The sequence below is a fragment of the Squalius cephalus genome, assembly GCF_949319135.1.
Source record: "Squalius cephalus genome assembly, chromosome: 13".
In the NCBI taxonomy this organism is placed as follows: domain Eukaryota; kingdom Metazoa; phylum Chordata; class Actinopteri; order Cypriniformes; family Leuciscidae; genus Squalius; species Squalius cephalus.
In genome coordinates this window covers 28,527,829-28,544,696 of record NC_137134.1, presented here as the reverse complement: position 1 = coordinate 28,544,696, position 16,868 = coordinate 28,527,829, and the positions used below count along the sequence as shown (strand labels likewise).

The following is a 16,868-nucleotide window of genomic DNA, read 5'->3' as shown; positions in this document are numbered from 1 at the left end:
TGCAGCTGAAGGTTTATTTAAACATAACAACAGAAGTAAATCCAGGCCAGAACATGATAATCAACTCAAAAGAAACTAAAACAAATGCATATATCCACAATGGACAAGACAAAGACCATGAGAAACACTGGGGTATTTATGCACAAGGCAAAATAAGACACACCTGGAAAAATCAGGAACTAATCAGGGTAACTATGGAGACAAACAAGGGGACAAACACTTGAAGCGCTTGACCAATCACAACACACTGGTCCAGCCAACCAATCAGAGCACATTGTGCTTTTTCGGAAGGAGGGGCTTCACAGAGACAGGAACAAAACAGAGAATTACTGACAGACTGTAACACTCTGTTTAGTTCATTATTTTCCTCAGCTCGCAGCTCGAGCTTCAACAATGACAAATATGGGGAAAAGAGTGTTTTTTGAATGTTCAAGCATGAAAACCTGTTCTAGTAGAGCCCAGAATCAAAATCAAGATTTGTAAAAGGGAATAATATGGCCTCTTTAAATGTAATGACTTATATCTAGATAAATGACTGACTGAATTTGATGAGGAAATATTTGAAGCACAAATCCTGCGGATGAGAGGAGGAGCTGGTGATGTTGATGCAAGCTTGACGGATGTGCCCTGCCTGAACTGATGCTTGATTTACTAAATATGAGCAAAATATGATCAGTGTGTTTTTCATTAGTTTTTCTCCCTGTCAAACAATGTGTCTGATCATGGTTTATTGTTAAAAAGTTGATTAAAAAAGTCAAAAAGCACGTAGCAGGACAGGAAGAAACTCTTCACCTAAACACCTCTGAATGCTCACTCTCACCTACAAGATGTTTGTCCATCCAACAGATCATGTTTCTGTAGAAAACCGGCCGCAGCAGGTTTCAGTCTGACTCAGAAGATGAACGTCAGTAAAACTAGTACTGTGAAATGGCACATGGTTTTAACTGTGTGATTTGGTGTTTCCATACACTAAAACTACAAATATATACAACCATATTTAAATCGATAGAGTTAGGCTCCATTTTACCATGAAATGTATTTCAAACCTTCACACACACACACACACACACACACACACACACACACACATTAAACATATTCATGTTCAGTGCATGTGTGTTAAATAGGAGGGTCACACGTTGTCAGAGGGAGGATTCACAAACCAGATAAACAGCTTGAGTGTTTTCACCGGATATAGTCTTTAGATCAGACTTTTCAGTGAACTGTTGAATAAAATGTTTCACATGTTTTTTTTGTTCTGTGTGTGCTGGTGGAGACTGATCGGTGAGTTATAAAAGCATTTTATAATTTATTTACGGAATAATTAATTTCTGCATGCATCAGGATGATAAATCTGCTAGACGTCAAATTATTATTTTCATCAGCAGAGGTCTCTGTTTTTGACAAAAAAAAAATGTATTTGAAATTTCTGCACTTTCTGTTGTGAATGTGCATTTTTCTTACTCAGAAATCCAAAACCATTGATCCGATTGCAAATCACAGGCGTCTTTTGTTATTATATCTCAATATCAAAAATTAAATTGCAAATTCTCTCCAGCAATTTCTAAGAAATATATTTTTTAAATAATTTGGCAATATATCATATACAACTACAGAGTGGAAGTTTGGATAAAAAGTGTGGAAACCCTGAGTAAATTAAGTGAATCAGATGCAGTGAGCCTGTTTTGTCTAATGATCAGAATGAATTAAGATGTAATTATCACCATGTATTATTTTAAAAAATGTGTAACTTCACACTTTGATTTTACTCTACTGCAGATAAGTTTAAAATACAATAAATACCTAATTCAGTTAATATTTATACAATAAAATCTACAGCTGATTTCAGGCTTTATAAACAAAAAGGAGCTTTAATATGTCCATGTTCATGTTCTTCAGGTGTGTCTGGTGCCAAGAAAAATGAAATACAGTCAGTGTCGGTGATGGAGGGAGATTCTGTCACTTTACAGTCTGATGCTAGAATACATGAAGATCAAGACATACTGTGGAAATTTAGAAATGAAACATCTTTCATCGCTAAAATAAACACAAAGAAGCAAATCTTCTCCATATATGATGGTCCTGATAGGAGATTCAGAGACAGACTGAAGCTGGACGATCAAACTGGATCTCTGATCATCACAAACACCACAACTGAACATGCTGGAGATTATGAACTACTGATAACTGGAGCAAAACTGTCATCAAAAACATTCAGTGTTTCTGTCTATGGTGAGTCGAGATCATTTGTCCAAACATTCACATGTTTGTTTTATAAATTTACACTAAAAATTCACTCAAAACATTAAAGTAAAAATAATAATGCTGATTTGTTCATATTTCTGTTTATTCTCTTTTGTTTTCCAGCTCGTCTGCCTGTTCCTGTCATCAGCAGAGACTCTTCACACTGTTCTTCATCATCATCATCTTCATGTTCATTGGTGTGTTCATCAGTGTTGAATGTGTGTGATGCGACTCTCTCCTGGTACGCAGGAATCAGTGTATTGTCCAGCATCAGTGTGTGTGATCTCAGCATCAGTCTCTCTCTACCTCTGGAGGTGGAATATCAGGATAAAAACACCTACAGCTGTGTGCTGAACAATCCCATCAGCAACCAGACCACACATCTGGACATCAACACACTCTGTCACACATGTGCAGGTGCCACAGCACTGATGATATATGTGTGTGTTTACTGACCTGATCTCTGTCTTGTGACTCATTCTTTCTTTATCATTACAGCACCGGACACACAGTCTTCCTCACACTCTCCAGTGTCTCTGATAGTGTTGATCTCTGCTGCTGCTGCTGGATCTCTGATGATTTTTGCTATAGTCGTGATCAGCAAGAAACACAGAAAAACTGATCGAGAAGGCAAGTGTTTTACGTACAGCTTTTAAAAAAGTTATATGAAAGAATACTCTAATATTATGATTTTATTACAAATGCATATGCATATGCAAATGAATGCATACTCTGAAAACCTTTTTAATGCCTGTTTAAAAAAGTTGTAAAATTTAAAAAAATTGCAGTGTTAAATAGTTTTTAATTAACTGTATTGATGCTTACATTTCTTGATAAGAGTCTTTATAATAATGCATATGTTGTAAATAAAGAGATCAAGTTAAGATTGATTGTTTAATGCTGCATCTTTTGCATCTATTCTTGTTTAAACAGTTCAGACTTGTGAAGAAGGGATCACTTACGCTGAGCCAAGGTTCTACAAAAGAAAAGAACAGTTGGTAAGATCATTTAATCTCTATATTTATGCTGCCTTCACATGCTATTGGAATTATCGTAAATAGTTTCCTAGTCAAAAACTGGACATGAATGCCCTCTCAGGTCAAAATTTGAATGCGATGAGTTTGTAATCATGACTTCAGAGGTGGGAAGTAGATCATTTTTGATATCACATGATCTTCATCATCATCAGATCATTAGTCTCAGGTTAAATTCAACAGTGAGTCACATTCAGATGTGTGAGTGCTTGAGTTTTTGTCTTATCATATATAACAGCAGCATATTAGATATTTATAAATGCCACAATACCAGCATTCAATGTGAATAGTAATCAGAAAACTGAAAAGTTCAGGATCACTCAGCCATCAACACTTTCAATTAACTGCAAAAACAGGATATACACTAAAAAATCTATTTGGTGGACAAAAAAAATTCTACACAAGGTTTAAAACAAGAACAAGTTTGTGTCAGCTATCTAAAGTCATTACACAGCAACACACACCACAAGTGCTACTTTTCAGAGCAATGGTAACCACAAAAACACAACACCATAACAGAAACTCTTCAATCTCCAACATAACTGAACATTAAACGGTAACTATACTGTCCCTATAAGTCTGTCCCTATACTGAAAAACACAAAAAATAACAGTTACACAACACTTACATTTTAACACTTACATATAGAGGTGCCATGAAAATAATGCTGGCAACTCCACATCCACTGTCTACAAAAATAATCCATGTAATACCAACACAAAAGGATTAAGTAATGCAGGCTCATGAAAATATGCGATTCAAAAAATTATATTCTGTTGCTTCTTGCATGTCTCGTGATACTTCCAAAGTTGAATGTCTAGTGAGTGGCACTAAAATATCTGTGTTCATCTGTGTTTATCTGACTCTGAAAGTGTTAGTTACGAGTGTTAGGCCTGGCGTCGGACGCTCCACCACATCTGACTGGCGAAGGTGGTGGTGGAGGAACTCAACAGGGTTCACCAGCTGGGGAACTCAACTGAGAAGCAATTGACGATGACGCCAAGACGATGGCATCCACTATCCAGTGGGCCATCCTCTGCTTAGAGACAGCCTTTCCCTTCTGCTGGCCTCCATAAAAGACAAAGAACTGTTTTGAGGTCCTGAAGCTCTGTGTTCGGTTCACGTACAGGTGCAAAGCGAAGATGGGACAGAGCAAAACTAGGGCGGGTCTGCCTCCTCCAGGGGCAGCACTTGCAGGTTCACCACCTGGTCATTGAAAGGAGTGGTGGGAACCTTGGGCACGGATCCGGTCCCAGGATAACGTGAGAGTTGGCCAGGCTGAATTCCAGGCACGTTTTGTTGACCAAAAATGCACGTCAGTATCAATAATATAATAATAACAATAATATTGTTAAAATTAAGGTATCCCCAACTAAGAAAGCCAGAGGCGAAAATGGCAAGGAACCAAAACTCCATCAGGAGAAAAAAACCTTGGGAGAGCCCAAGGTCAGTCCCCCAGTTCTCCTCTGGCCAATGAACGAACTTGGTTCCAGAACATGGCACACGTGGAGGTTCCAGAGGTCTGGACTTGGGTGCCATAGGGTGCCCTGTCTCTGAGAAATCAGGTCCTTCCTCAGAGGGATGCACCAGCGAGGGGCTGTCGTGAAGAGCATGAGTTCTGGGAACCAGGTCCAGTTGGGCCAATACAGGGCAACTAGCAAGACTTGCTACATGTCTTCCCTGAGTTTGCACTGTGTCTGTGCCAGACGGCACACTGGGGAAAATGCATATTTGCGTAGGAACCCTGGGGCCAGCTGTGTGCCAGTGCATCCGTGCCGAGGGTCCCCTTTGTCAGAGATTAAAACAACTGGCAATGAGACGTGTCCGGGGCGGCAAACAGGTCTACCTCGAAGCAACTCCAAATCAGCTAGACCGCCTGGGTCCATATATAATCACAGTCAAACTCACCTAAGGATATTCAACAGTCTTCAGAATCCCTCCACCACCCCGTCTCCTCTCACTCACCAGAGGGGAGGGGGGTGAACTCGTGAAAGCAGTATGAGGGAGATATAGATCTTTTCAGGATCTAATCTAATCTAATATAATAACTTTGCTATTGTTGTATCTTGTGTGATGTGTTTTACAGAAAGTTGAAGAGGAGGATCACATAGAGCTTATGCCTGTTACCATGAGGAGATGATCAAACTTCAGTCTTTAAGACCAGATTCATACTGTATAGACATGTTAGATCTGTTGACTGGATGATCAGCTTGTGCATGAGAATATGTCTCCTGCTAGACGTTTGTGTTTGATGTCAGTTTGTTACTGTGTTTAAGGTGTCAGTAATGTGTCTGTATAAATAGCATGTGGTTGAAGGTGTTTTTTTCCATTCCTACTCATATGATGCTCACAGTTTTACTTCTGCTCAACACAAAACAACTTTCGACAGATTAACTCAAACCAAACATTATATACAATATATAGTTTAAGATCTTACTGTGTAAATGTGAAAGATGAAATATCATATATTTTTTGTATGAGAAATATAAAGATATTTAAAGTAATTTGCATCTCACTCTACAGTCCTGAAAGAATTAAGAGACCACTGCAAAATTGTCAAATTTCTTCTTGTAGCAGTTTTTTGTGTAACATGATACAGGTCAGTAATATCACATGAGTGCTTTTTTTTCCAGGATATCAGCATGATTTCAAATGTGATATCCACTTTATGCAACAGGTCAATAAACAATGAGTTAATATCGACAGTTTTTGCTTTACTTCGCCAACGAATGTTCTGGAGCAGAACAGTTGAATGATTGAGATTTTTTTTTTATTTTACATTTTGGGTGGGTGTTAATGATTCAAAGACCTATTTATAAAGACATTCACATGCTTCGTAATCGGCCAGTTTGAATCAGATGAATGATTCTGATTCACTTAAGACTTGTCTGACCCTACTAGCATATACTAGCATACTATATATATATATATATATATATATATATATATATATATTGTAGCCACATTGGCTATGAATCATGGCTCATTGAATCAGAACATAAACGCACATTCCTTCTTGCTGTCCCACTCTGAACCCCCGAAGGTAAATCAGTTGCTTTGGCTCCAGCTAGTCGGCCAATTGACTTTTACGACACTAATTTCACCTCAGAGACATTCCGAACCCCCCCTTTCCCCTCTCTGGACCACAGAGAGATAACGAAACTTGAAACTTTCTACACACACACAAACACACACAAACATCCCTTTGTGTTTAAATTAGGATAGAATATACTTTAATTTATGTACAATTACATTAGGCATGTGTGATTTAATTTGGCTTTATAATAGAGGTGTGGTTTTGAAATGTATTCTTTAATCTTGAAGTGTTTTAGTTAGAGAATGTTCAACAATATTCTCTGGCAATTGCCTTCCCCCCACTTTGCTGTTTTATTGCCTAAAGGAATGTCCAGCAACAAAGATTTTAGGAGTGGAGCAGTGTTAATCTTTAACCCTACTTAAATCCTACATTTTCTATATGTATAACCATTGAAGAAATATGTAAACCTGAATGTAATTTCTCTTTTCCACGATTGTTCTTCTCTGTGATGGGTTGTTGTATTCTTGTAAACCTTAAAGGAATAATGTTTCAGATGTGCACCGTTGCAATCATAGATATGCCATGTGGATCTTTTTAAAAAAAAGTCTAATTTTCATTCCCACTTGTAAATGCACATCACATTTTAGGTTAGTCTTATTCCCAGTTTGTTAATCGAACTTTTAATACTTATCTTACAGAGTAAGAAGGTACTTCTAGGCCGTAGCTTTTAAACATACCAAATTTGGTCTTGAATTAAACCTCCATATACCCGTAGGAAAGATATGGATACCAAATTATGATAAAATGCATTTTACTGCAGTTATAATTGTTTAACGTAGAAATGGCATGATCCTAAGACTGCCATAAAACATGCAAATCAAACTCATAGTGAGACAAAGAACTTTTCTCCCGCCTGGAATTTCGCATTCCAATTGGCTCAAGCCCCAGGGAGGAGTGAAATTCCTGTGCCCTAGAAAAGCGGTTACACTCCGCGTTCCGTTCAGTTCTGTTCTGTATTTCCTTTCGTCTTGTTTTTGTTCCTGCACTTTCACGAACCCGCCTCGTCAGCGAGAAGACCTTATGGCTCCCTTTGGGAGCGTTTTCAATTTTCTTTAAGTCTTTTATTTATTTTCGTCTTCGAACTCCATGAAGCAAACGCAGCAGACAACTTCAACTCAGAGAGAAAGACTCTTTCGAAAACCCCGCTACCGCGCTCACCAGAAGACACAAGAGCGCGAGCCCGGCTTTCTTAAAGAAACACACGCACGATGGTCTTAGGACACACGCATGAACTCTGCGTTCTTCAGCAACAAAGAGAACCATTTTGCAAGATAAGTTTATTGAACTTTTAATGTGATTTGATTCCTTGCTGTCTCTCAAAAGGTTACCTGTGTTTTTGCGATGAGAGAGAGCATCTCGGTGATCTCTCTCATCCTGAACTTTAGTTTCACTTTCTCCCTTTCATCCTCTCCCTCTCTCATCTGTTATCCGTTTGGTCTTGTAATGTTTTCATCCGTATGTTTCTGTTGTAAATATGTATTTACTCTGTGTATACTCGTAGTTTCGATGTAGTATTAGTCTAATTATTAAATTCCATATGTCCTTGACTGACTCTGTTTTAATTGCCCATGTTACTTAGTCCCTGAAATGTTCGATCTTAGCTATATGCTTTACCTTGGTAGGCTACGATTTAAGTAACCTAATTTTAGTCTACAGACACCGAGAGTGTCTTTTCAAGGCCTGGAAAAGATACTCTTTCTCGTGTTTGTAAGAAGGATAATTTTCCTTGAGAGTTAATTTAATCTTACGTACAATCTGTTCGCTGGACAAACAGATTGTTTGATAACTAAATTAATTCCATTAAAGTTATCCCATAACTTCGAGCTGAAATAAGAACAATTGATGTATTAATGACGAACCATAACCCGTTATGGTAATCGTTCATATATCAATCTAGTTCAGCTGCGATAAATTAATGTAACTGTAACATACAAAATATTAATCATATTCGTGATTAATTATTAAAATTCCCTATAGATCATTTGAGCTAATATTAATATTAATATTAATGTACGACCCATTGTTCTTACAATATATATATATGGGCAGAATTATGATTATTTGCCCCTTTGATAAATGACCAAAGATGGCTGTAAAAAATAAATCTGCATTGTTTATCCTTTTGATATTTTATTTTAAAATAATGCAAAAAATCTAACCTTTTATTGAAGTAAAATAATTAAAAGTGGGGGGAAAATCACATTATGAAATAAATGTTTTTCTCCAAAACAAGTCCCCAGTCCCAAGACCTGAACCCTATAGAAAATGAGTGGGCTGAACTGAAGAGAAGAAGCACCAACATGGATCTGGGAATCTGAAGGTTCTGGGGAGATTCTGTATGGAGGAATGGTCTCTGATCTCTTGTCAGACATTCTCCAAACTCATCAGGCATTACAGGAGAAGACTCAGAGCTGTTATCTTGGAAAAAGGAGGTTACAAAAAGTATTTAATAAAAGGAGGCAAATAATTGATCCCATTTCATAATGTGATTTCCCCCCCACTTTCAATGCTTTTACTTCAATGAAAGGTTAGATTTGTTGCTATATATAAAAGCAATGTTATTGTCCAATTAATTCTTTCCCAAATATTGTTTGCAAAATCATTCTGCTGCTGTTTCTCAATGCCAAGACACAAGAAAATGCACAAGTCCACAATTAAGTCTATTCAACTCAATTCATTCATTTTATCAACTATTTGTTTGGCTACTATTTGAACAGCTTTAACTCTCAAGAGAAGGACAAAGTATAAAAAAAAAACCTTTATATATATATACACATGCGGTTACTAGGGTTTGGTTGTCAAAAGAGCCCACCTTATGTCTCTGTGATCTTCGGTGGTGAACTTTGCTTCGCTTAGTCCCTAAGCACTTCCTTCCAGGGGAATCCCAGCCGCCATTCTGAAGTGCGCTCCCCTTCCTCAAGTGAACAAGTTTATATAGACAGACCCTCGACCCCTCGATTTTCAACTCGTGTACAGGCAGCTCAACATACCACAATGCAACACGATTGTGACGTCAAAACACATCATGCTTAAGCTACTACCACCCCACTCAGCCCGCAGGTCTTCATCTAAAACCTCACATGCTACACATTAAATGAAATAACCTGCCAGTGAGATCATCTAATCATCAGTTTTTTATTCACGTTCAGGTAAGAAGTTACAATTTCTTTATGGTTCAGTTTTGCAAATTTCAACAATGGTGATTATATAAAAAATATAAAAATGTAAAAAAGTAAACTGACATTTTTGTAGAAACACTACATAAAGATACCAGTGTTTAACGGTAACAATACTGGCAAAAATGTTTTAAATTCCAAAACAACTATAGCAAAAACAAGTTCTCTTTTCTGTTAAGAGCAGGTGCTGCAGCATGTGTCCAACTTGACAAGATTTTCATGTAAACAATGAGTTCTATCAGTATTGTAAATGGACAGGACAAAATAATTCACATTTTAAACAGATCAGAGCATTAATTGGTCTCAATCTAACAGTCTTTTTTTGTTAAAGGTGGTTGACCAAGGGAGACGTGCTTATTAAATTAGCTAAAAAAAAAGCCATACACATTATCAACATAAAGATACCAGTGTTTCACAGTTACAATACGAGTGAAAAACAATTTTCATGCCAAAACAACAAAATTACAGCAAAAACATATTTGTGCACATGCTCATTTCTGTGAAGAGCAGGTGCTGCAGCATGTGTCATTCTTGGTGAGGTATTCATGTAAACAGTTCTATCAGGGTCCATTTACACTGTAAATTAACGGCCCAAAACACTTAAGTGATGGCAACGGCGTATTGGGGGCCTGAAAACAAACTTTTGAAAACAAGTTTCCAAGTGCAAGTTTTTGTAAAAACAATACCTTTATCGTCTCAATGTAAACTACAAAAACGTGAATTAGTGAAACGGTGACATCATGACCACGCATATTATATGTTAAGTATATAGGTGCGTAATGTTTCTTTACAAAGTGACATTGCCAACAACTGGCCTGACAGTGTTTTTTTAGTCGTTTTCACAGATCCTTGTGAACGAGGATTGTTTTGACAATGTCATTGTCTATACAAAGGAAAAACTGTTCTGCTTTTAGTGCATCGTTGTCATGTAAACACACCCTCAGTTAGCCACCTAATTTTAAGCCGTATACACCTGGGAGTAAGAAAAGTTTTTGTCAATCCCATCACAAGTGGACGAGGCTAAATACAGGTGTAACTGGGGTCTAAAACATTTTGAGCTTGCCCACTTTCAAACAATTCCAGAGTAGTCCAAAACATATTCGACAGGATTGCTTTAGTAGTGTACAAAAGTCCATAAAAGACACTCTCCGCCTACTGAACTAATGCGTAAACGCTAGCCAGGCGGGATTTAAACTTCGTCTGCAGAAAAAAAAAAATCCAAGCACAATGTTCTCTCACCTTTCCTGACTCACCGTGTTCGGTGCGGTCTTGTGTCTATCAGAGCAGAAACTAAAGCTGCTGCTCTCTGTATGTTTTTCTGTTTGCGTGAGCTTATTTTGTCCATTAGTTCGAAAGATCTGAACAAGCACACACATTTATCCGCCCACAGACCCTTCCCTCGAAGAAATCAGGACAGACGTGGATGTGTAAAAGGGGTACACCAGTAGTAACCGAAAATGTATTTGACCAAAATTCCATGTGGTTGTCAGTGAATGGGAAGCTAAATATGTTTTTTGTTTCTTTTTTTCTTCTTCTCCAATATAGGTAAGAATAATCATTGATACCTGTTCTTTCCGAAGTCCGAGCATGTGACAAGCTTGTAATCACTTCAGTGGGAAGTAGGAAAGCACGTAAAGGCAGGTACTAAATGATGTTACAGTGGTGTCTCACTGGCAGCTTCAGTCTCATTCTCAATAGCAGGATCCATCGATGAAGTGTCTTTTGCACCTCCCTCCTGTAATAAAACACATATTCACAGAAGGTAAATTATGATGATGATGATTAAGTTAGACAAACACATTGTGCTTTTTCCTTATGTTTACTGAATGCACAGGCAGGTTTTATTTTTTAAAATAATAAACTCAGGCCTGGATCCGGTTCAGGGCCGGCGACGCCCCCTCAAACCACCATGAATGATAAAGGGATTTTAATGATACAATATGCTATTTAAAAATCACATTTGCCAATTGCATTTTCTTCCTAGAGTGAATATTAAGCTAAAATAGCAATATTTTAGAGAAGGACAGTCTGTTAGGCAAAGTCGAATTTTGATTGGTTGTTTGATTTAGCGTGCTCCCCCATAGATTATTTTGGTGGTGTTGTCGTGCCGTGGTAACGTGATTGTGTAGGCATACACCGCATATCTGGTGATCTAAAGACCTATTTATAGGCTTTTCTATAAAATTTCAGGAATGTAATAGGCTATGTTTTCTAGCTGGGAGAGTATGCATTCATGTGATCCCACCCCTCTCTGTATTTCAGACGCCCCCTCACCAGCGCTTGGCTGGCGCCGGCTCTGGGCCGGTTGCACAAACGTCTAAGACTAGTCTTACAAGTAAGACATCACTTTTTTTTCTTTAAGACACTTCATAGCTTTTTTAAATCAGTCCTTCACACCCCGCTCCGTGCGGGTCTCGGGCATGAGAGTCAGGCGCTCTAACAAGGAGGCTAAAGACTGCAGCCTCTAGCATCTGTCGCTAGAGCACCTATTGAGATCAGAGGAGTGAGGTTTACTCGCACAGGAACTACTAGCTGGCCTCCGTTACACTCACCCCCCTAAACCTCACTCCCATCCGGGTCACGGCACCAATGTAACCCCTCTCACCGGGTCCTTCACACCCCGCTCCGTGCGGGTCTCGAACCCGGGTCTCGGGCATGAGAGTCAGGCGCTCTAACAAGGAGGCTAAAGACTGCAGCCTCTAGCATCTGTCGCTAGAGCGCCTATTGAGATCAGAGGAGTGAGGTTTACTCGCACAGCAACTACTAGCTGGCCTCCGTTACATATATAACAATTTAGAGTGATCTAATAAAGCCAGGATTAGGCCTTAGTTCATTTAGGACATTTAGTAGCTTTTATAAGCTTGCCTTAGAAAAAACTTTAACGTTGTGCATCTTGAGACAAAACAATGGCACTGACATATTAAAAGATTTGTCTGAAGCATCATGTTTAAAATATCAACTACTCAGGAATGTGACTTAGTCCTAATTTGAAACACTAAACTTTTAAATTGCAGTTGAATTACACATTCATCTTGAACATTATTTGTTATCGGTGGACTTACTTGCTGAAAAAAAAATTACTTTTTGTTTTTATACCATTTGGTTTCTTTCAGAGTTAATTTGAATTTTATTATGTCGGCACTGCATCATCGATCTGCTTCAATACTGATAAAAAATAATAAAGGACAATGACTTACAGTTTACATTTTATACATAATGATCCTAAACCAGTGTCATAACGGTATACTGTAAATATTATGATTCTATAATAACATAAAATGTATTCATACCACTGTTCTTTATAATAAATTAAAATGGTATGAGAGCAGCACTGTCTGAATCAAACCACATCAAACAAACAAACAACCAAACATGTTGACAACTCACAGATCTGAATCTGTTCATTGCAGGAAGAAAGATGTTCATAGTATCTCACCTGAACAGGATTGTGCTGCATCCTGATGCCTGTTTGATCAATAACAAACTCAATTAAACTTTGGTTAATTAGAACAAAATCAGCTGTATGTAACACTCACCATTCCTATTAGCTTGACGCTTGTGATAGTGAATCAAACCAGCAGCAACAAGCAGCAGAACAACAACACCAGCAACACATATTCCTCCTATAGCAGCTGAAGACAGACCTGAATCTAGAAAAATAAAGACAACAAGTCATTACCAGAGAGAATTATAATCAGTTTTACTAATATCATCAGTTTTACTGATTTATACCTTTCTACTTTGGTCATCAGTTTTATGATACTGATTTAACTTATAAATGGTTGTTATAGTTCACTGAAACTAAAAACATTTTACTTCTCCCTGAGAACTATACAATGTGTTTTCTATTTTTTGGTGTATTGTTTACTGACTGCTTGATAGTGTATTTCATTTTGATCACTTTTTTATGATTTGAGAGCAGTGTTTGATTTTGAACACAGGTAAAACTGTTTTGAGGTGAAAGTTTCATTTTGCAAGAGGAGTCAGGTTTTGTAAATAGTGCTTGAAGATGAGGTTGAAAAATTGAGAAAAACTGTATTAAATGTACCTTTCAAGATAAAAATGTATTTAAATTGTATTATTAAATTTACCTTTCAATATAAATATCATTATTAATGAAGGTGATTGAGATTATCTTAAGCATATTTTAATATGCAGTAAAAGCTCACATTTTGGCCACAATGAAAACATTACTGGGTTGATTTATACATTGTGATACTAACCAGTGACAGTAACAATGAAATGTTTTAAACTGGTGATGCTGAGGTGATGACGGATGCTGCTCTTGATCTGTAGTTTATAAAGTCCAGAGTCTGATGTCCTGGTGTTCATGATGGTCAGAGATCCAGTCTGATGATCCAGCTTCAGTCTGCCTCTGAATCTCTCTGTGCCATTATTACACTGAACATCTGTACAGATATCACTGAGATCTCCAATGATTTCAGCAAAGAGAATATCATTAAAATACCACGTCATCAGATCATCCAGTTTTCTTACTACACCAGGATCTAAAGTAACAGGTTCTCCCTCCTTCACTGACACTGTCTTCACTTCATCCAATTCAGCAACAGGGACATCTGAAACACCTGAATCACAAACAACACAATATTTATGCATGTTCTGTACTTATAAATAGTTGTATTACACCAAATTCTCATTTAACTTATGTTTCCATTAAGCAACTCACCAAGAACTGTAATGTTGAAGGTCTTTTCACTTATGGTGCTGTTGTTGATAATCTTTAGTTCATATTCTCCAGAGTGTGTGTTTCTGGTGTTTGTGATGGTCAGAGATCCAGTCTGATGATCCAGCTTCAGTCTGTCTCTGAATCTCTCAGTGCCTTCATTACACTGAACATCAGTACAGATAAAACTGAGATCTCCACTGATTTGAGCTATACGAGTGTCATTAAAATACCATTTAATATCTTCTTGTTGGTTTGTTTTAACACCAGTGTGTAAAGTGACTGAATCTCCCTCCATCACTGACACTGATACTTCATCTGTACCAACACCAGACGCACCTGAAGAAGAAATGAACAGTTCATTATAAACCAAACAAAATTACTCAAATGGAAAGTGCTGTGAAAATGTTTCGTACAGATCATAAAGATTGTGAATAGAGAAATATGTCTGGATTCATAATGTACATGCAAACAAGAACATAATTTGTCAGTGGTTCTCTAGCTGTTAATGTTGTGGATTTCAGCAAAAGGTTTGCTTTTCTTCTTTTATTCAGTTAGCATGAGGGTACAGAGGGTAAACTGTGATTTAATTTAACTGTCCATGTTCTTTCTCCGTCCATACAATAAATGCACGTAGTTAAATGAGCGTGCATTTTTACTTGAACTTCTCAAGTAATATCTATGGTTTTGCGCCATTTCAGAGGCAGCAAAAAAGATATTTTAAAACAATGCTGTTATGGCTATATTGCATGTCCCTAATCAATTGTTGTTGCAGCTTATTTAGCTCTACAAATGGAGACGTCCCCTCAGCCAGTAAGGGGTTCATTATATAGTGTGACGCACGTTTCCATATATGGACATAGGGGAGCGCGGGGCACAACGTAACACGGGGCTAGTTGTAACACACTTGTTTTAAATACTTCCACACATGCTAGCATGACGAAACTTGGTGTATTTACTAGTTGCCATATCAACACAATATAGAGAGTTGGAGATCTTTTGGAAGATATCCATAGACATTTATTAAACCATAGAAAAAGTAAATTTCTTACTTAAGTTAATTTTTCATCTCTATTTTTTGTGTTTATTTAAAATTAGACAAATCTGATATTATTTTAATCTCCGATATGTTATTTAACAGTTTAGATAGTTCTTTAATGCTTCGCTAACTAGCAGAAGACACTAGCAGGGTTTAAATCCCAGTTGTGCAGGCGGGGCTTGTCACACTGCGTTACAATGTGCCCATATTAGAAATATGCTATTATATTCTATACTTTTATTAATTTTATTGAGAAAACGTGAGAAAAAGGTGAATAAAGACTGAGAGTCAATGTTCAGAAATTACTAATTATTTATTTGTTTTGAACTATATGTTGTATAGCTGTGTTTTCATGTGTTCGTAGTCAAAACTCAAAAAAGAGTTTATATTTAATTATTAAAAATTGCCATTATTTTATATGAAAAAGTTAATAATTATATTTCATTTAGAAAATATTTTAGTTTGTCTTGTATATTTTTTTTGATTAGATCAGATAACATTTTAAGCTGCCATGTTACAATGTGCCCCACATATGTTACAATGTACCCCACCTATGGGGCATGTTGTCACATTCCACTTCCATTCTTTCGGGGTATATCAAGAAAAACTATATAGGAGACCGGGGACAGTTGCAACACTTTTTGCATTTCTCTCAGTTACTCAGAGACTATTTGGACTAGACCAACCAAATTTGTATATATTAAAATTGCATCTGTCTGCTAATTACCCATACCATTTAAAGATGATTATATATGACATATCGTTCACAGTATTTATTTGAATGGAAGAAGTCAGATGTTGCAACTGACCCTGAGCTTTTTGTCTCAATGAGCATATAATTCTGAAAATATCAACTGTTTTAGGCCTACTATAATATTATAGTATTATTTATTTCAATAATATTATTGTAGCCTATAATTTATTTATTTAGTCATATTATCAAATTACAGTTATTGAGTTTTGTTTGTGTATGTGTAAAACATAGGCCTACATAGATTCATTGTGCAGGAATTACAGATGATATTCAATCTCTCCATATTTCAGTGTCAGACATAGGGCTGGGCGATATGGACCAAAAGTCATATCCCGATATATTTAGGCTGAATATCGATATACGATATATATCCCGATATTTTTTCCGCAAAGTGAGAGCAAATGTTCAGTCAAAGTCAAAGCCAAATATGACATGTCACAAGTAGTTTTATTGAAACTGGCTATTTCAGTGAACAGTTGCAAAATCAAATGAATAAATTATAAACAGGTTTCTTCACCTTAGGGCTGCACGATTATGACAAGTACTGTCCCCCTTTACTTAACATAAATTGTAAGAATATGACTAGTAAAGACTAGTAAGCTACTAATAAATAAACAGTAGGCCTATATGCTAAAGCTATTAAATAGCAGTCCCAAACTAGTTTTTGTTAATACAATGTGGTATGAGCCACTACAGTCATTTAAAAATCTAAAAAATAACACAAAGAAAAATAAAGTGGCATTTTGGGGTTAAGAACGACAGTTACCATGGTGAATACACAATATTAACAATAACTGTTAATGAAACATGGAAACTGCTCCTGGTGAATAGAATGAAAAT

General features: G+C 37.0%; 2 protein-coding genes across 2 annotated transcripts in view; both read left to right on the top strand.

Annotated features, from left to right (window-relative positions):
* LOC307169635 (SLAM family member 5-like) overlaps nt 1–16,868 on the top strand; it is a gene marked incomplete at both ends in the record, with an annotated part of 281,304 nt that overhangs the window by 179,973 nt on the left and 84,463 nt on the right. The gene's annotated exons all lie outside the window — the stretch shown is intronic.
* Nucleotides 1,210–5,982, top strand: LOC307169869 (uncharacterized protein). Its single transcript, XM_079890751.1, has 6 exons — nt 1,210–1,284; nt 1,900–2,232; nt 2,368–2,661; nt 2,743–2,874; nt 3,178–3,242; nt 4,151–5,982. The coding sequence occupies exons 1-6, from the start codon at nt 1,236–1,238 to the stop codon at nt 4,154–4,156; spliced, it is 879 nt and encodes a 292-aa protein (XP_079746877.1). The 5' UTR covers nt 1,210–1,235; the 3' UTR covers nt 4,157–5,982.

Bases quoted from the DNA above. Each gene is read 5' to 3' on its own strand.
- LOC307169869 (XM_079890751.1), top strand. From the start codon at position 1,236: ATGTTTCACATGTTTTTTTTGTTCTGTGTGTGCTGGTGGAGACTGATC. The intron at 1,285-1,899 runs GTGAGTTATAAA...CATGTTCTTCAG, and splicing joins GTGCTGGTGGAGACTGATCG to GTGTGTCTGGTGCCAAGAAA. The intron at 2,662-2,742 runs GTGCCACAGCAC...TTATCATTACAG, and splicing joins ACTCTGTCACACATGTGCAG to CACCGGACACACAGTCTTCC.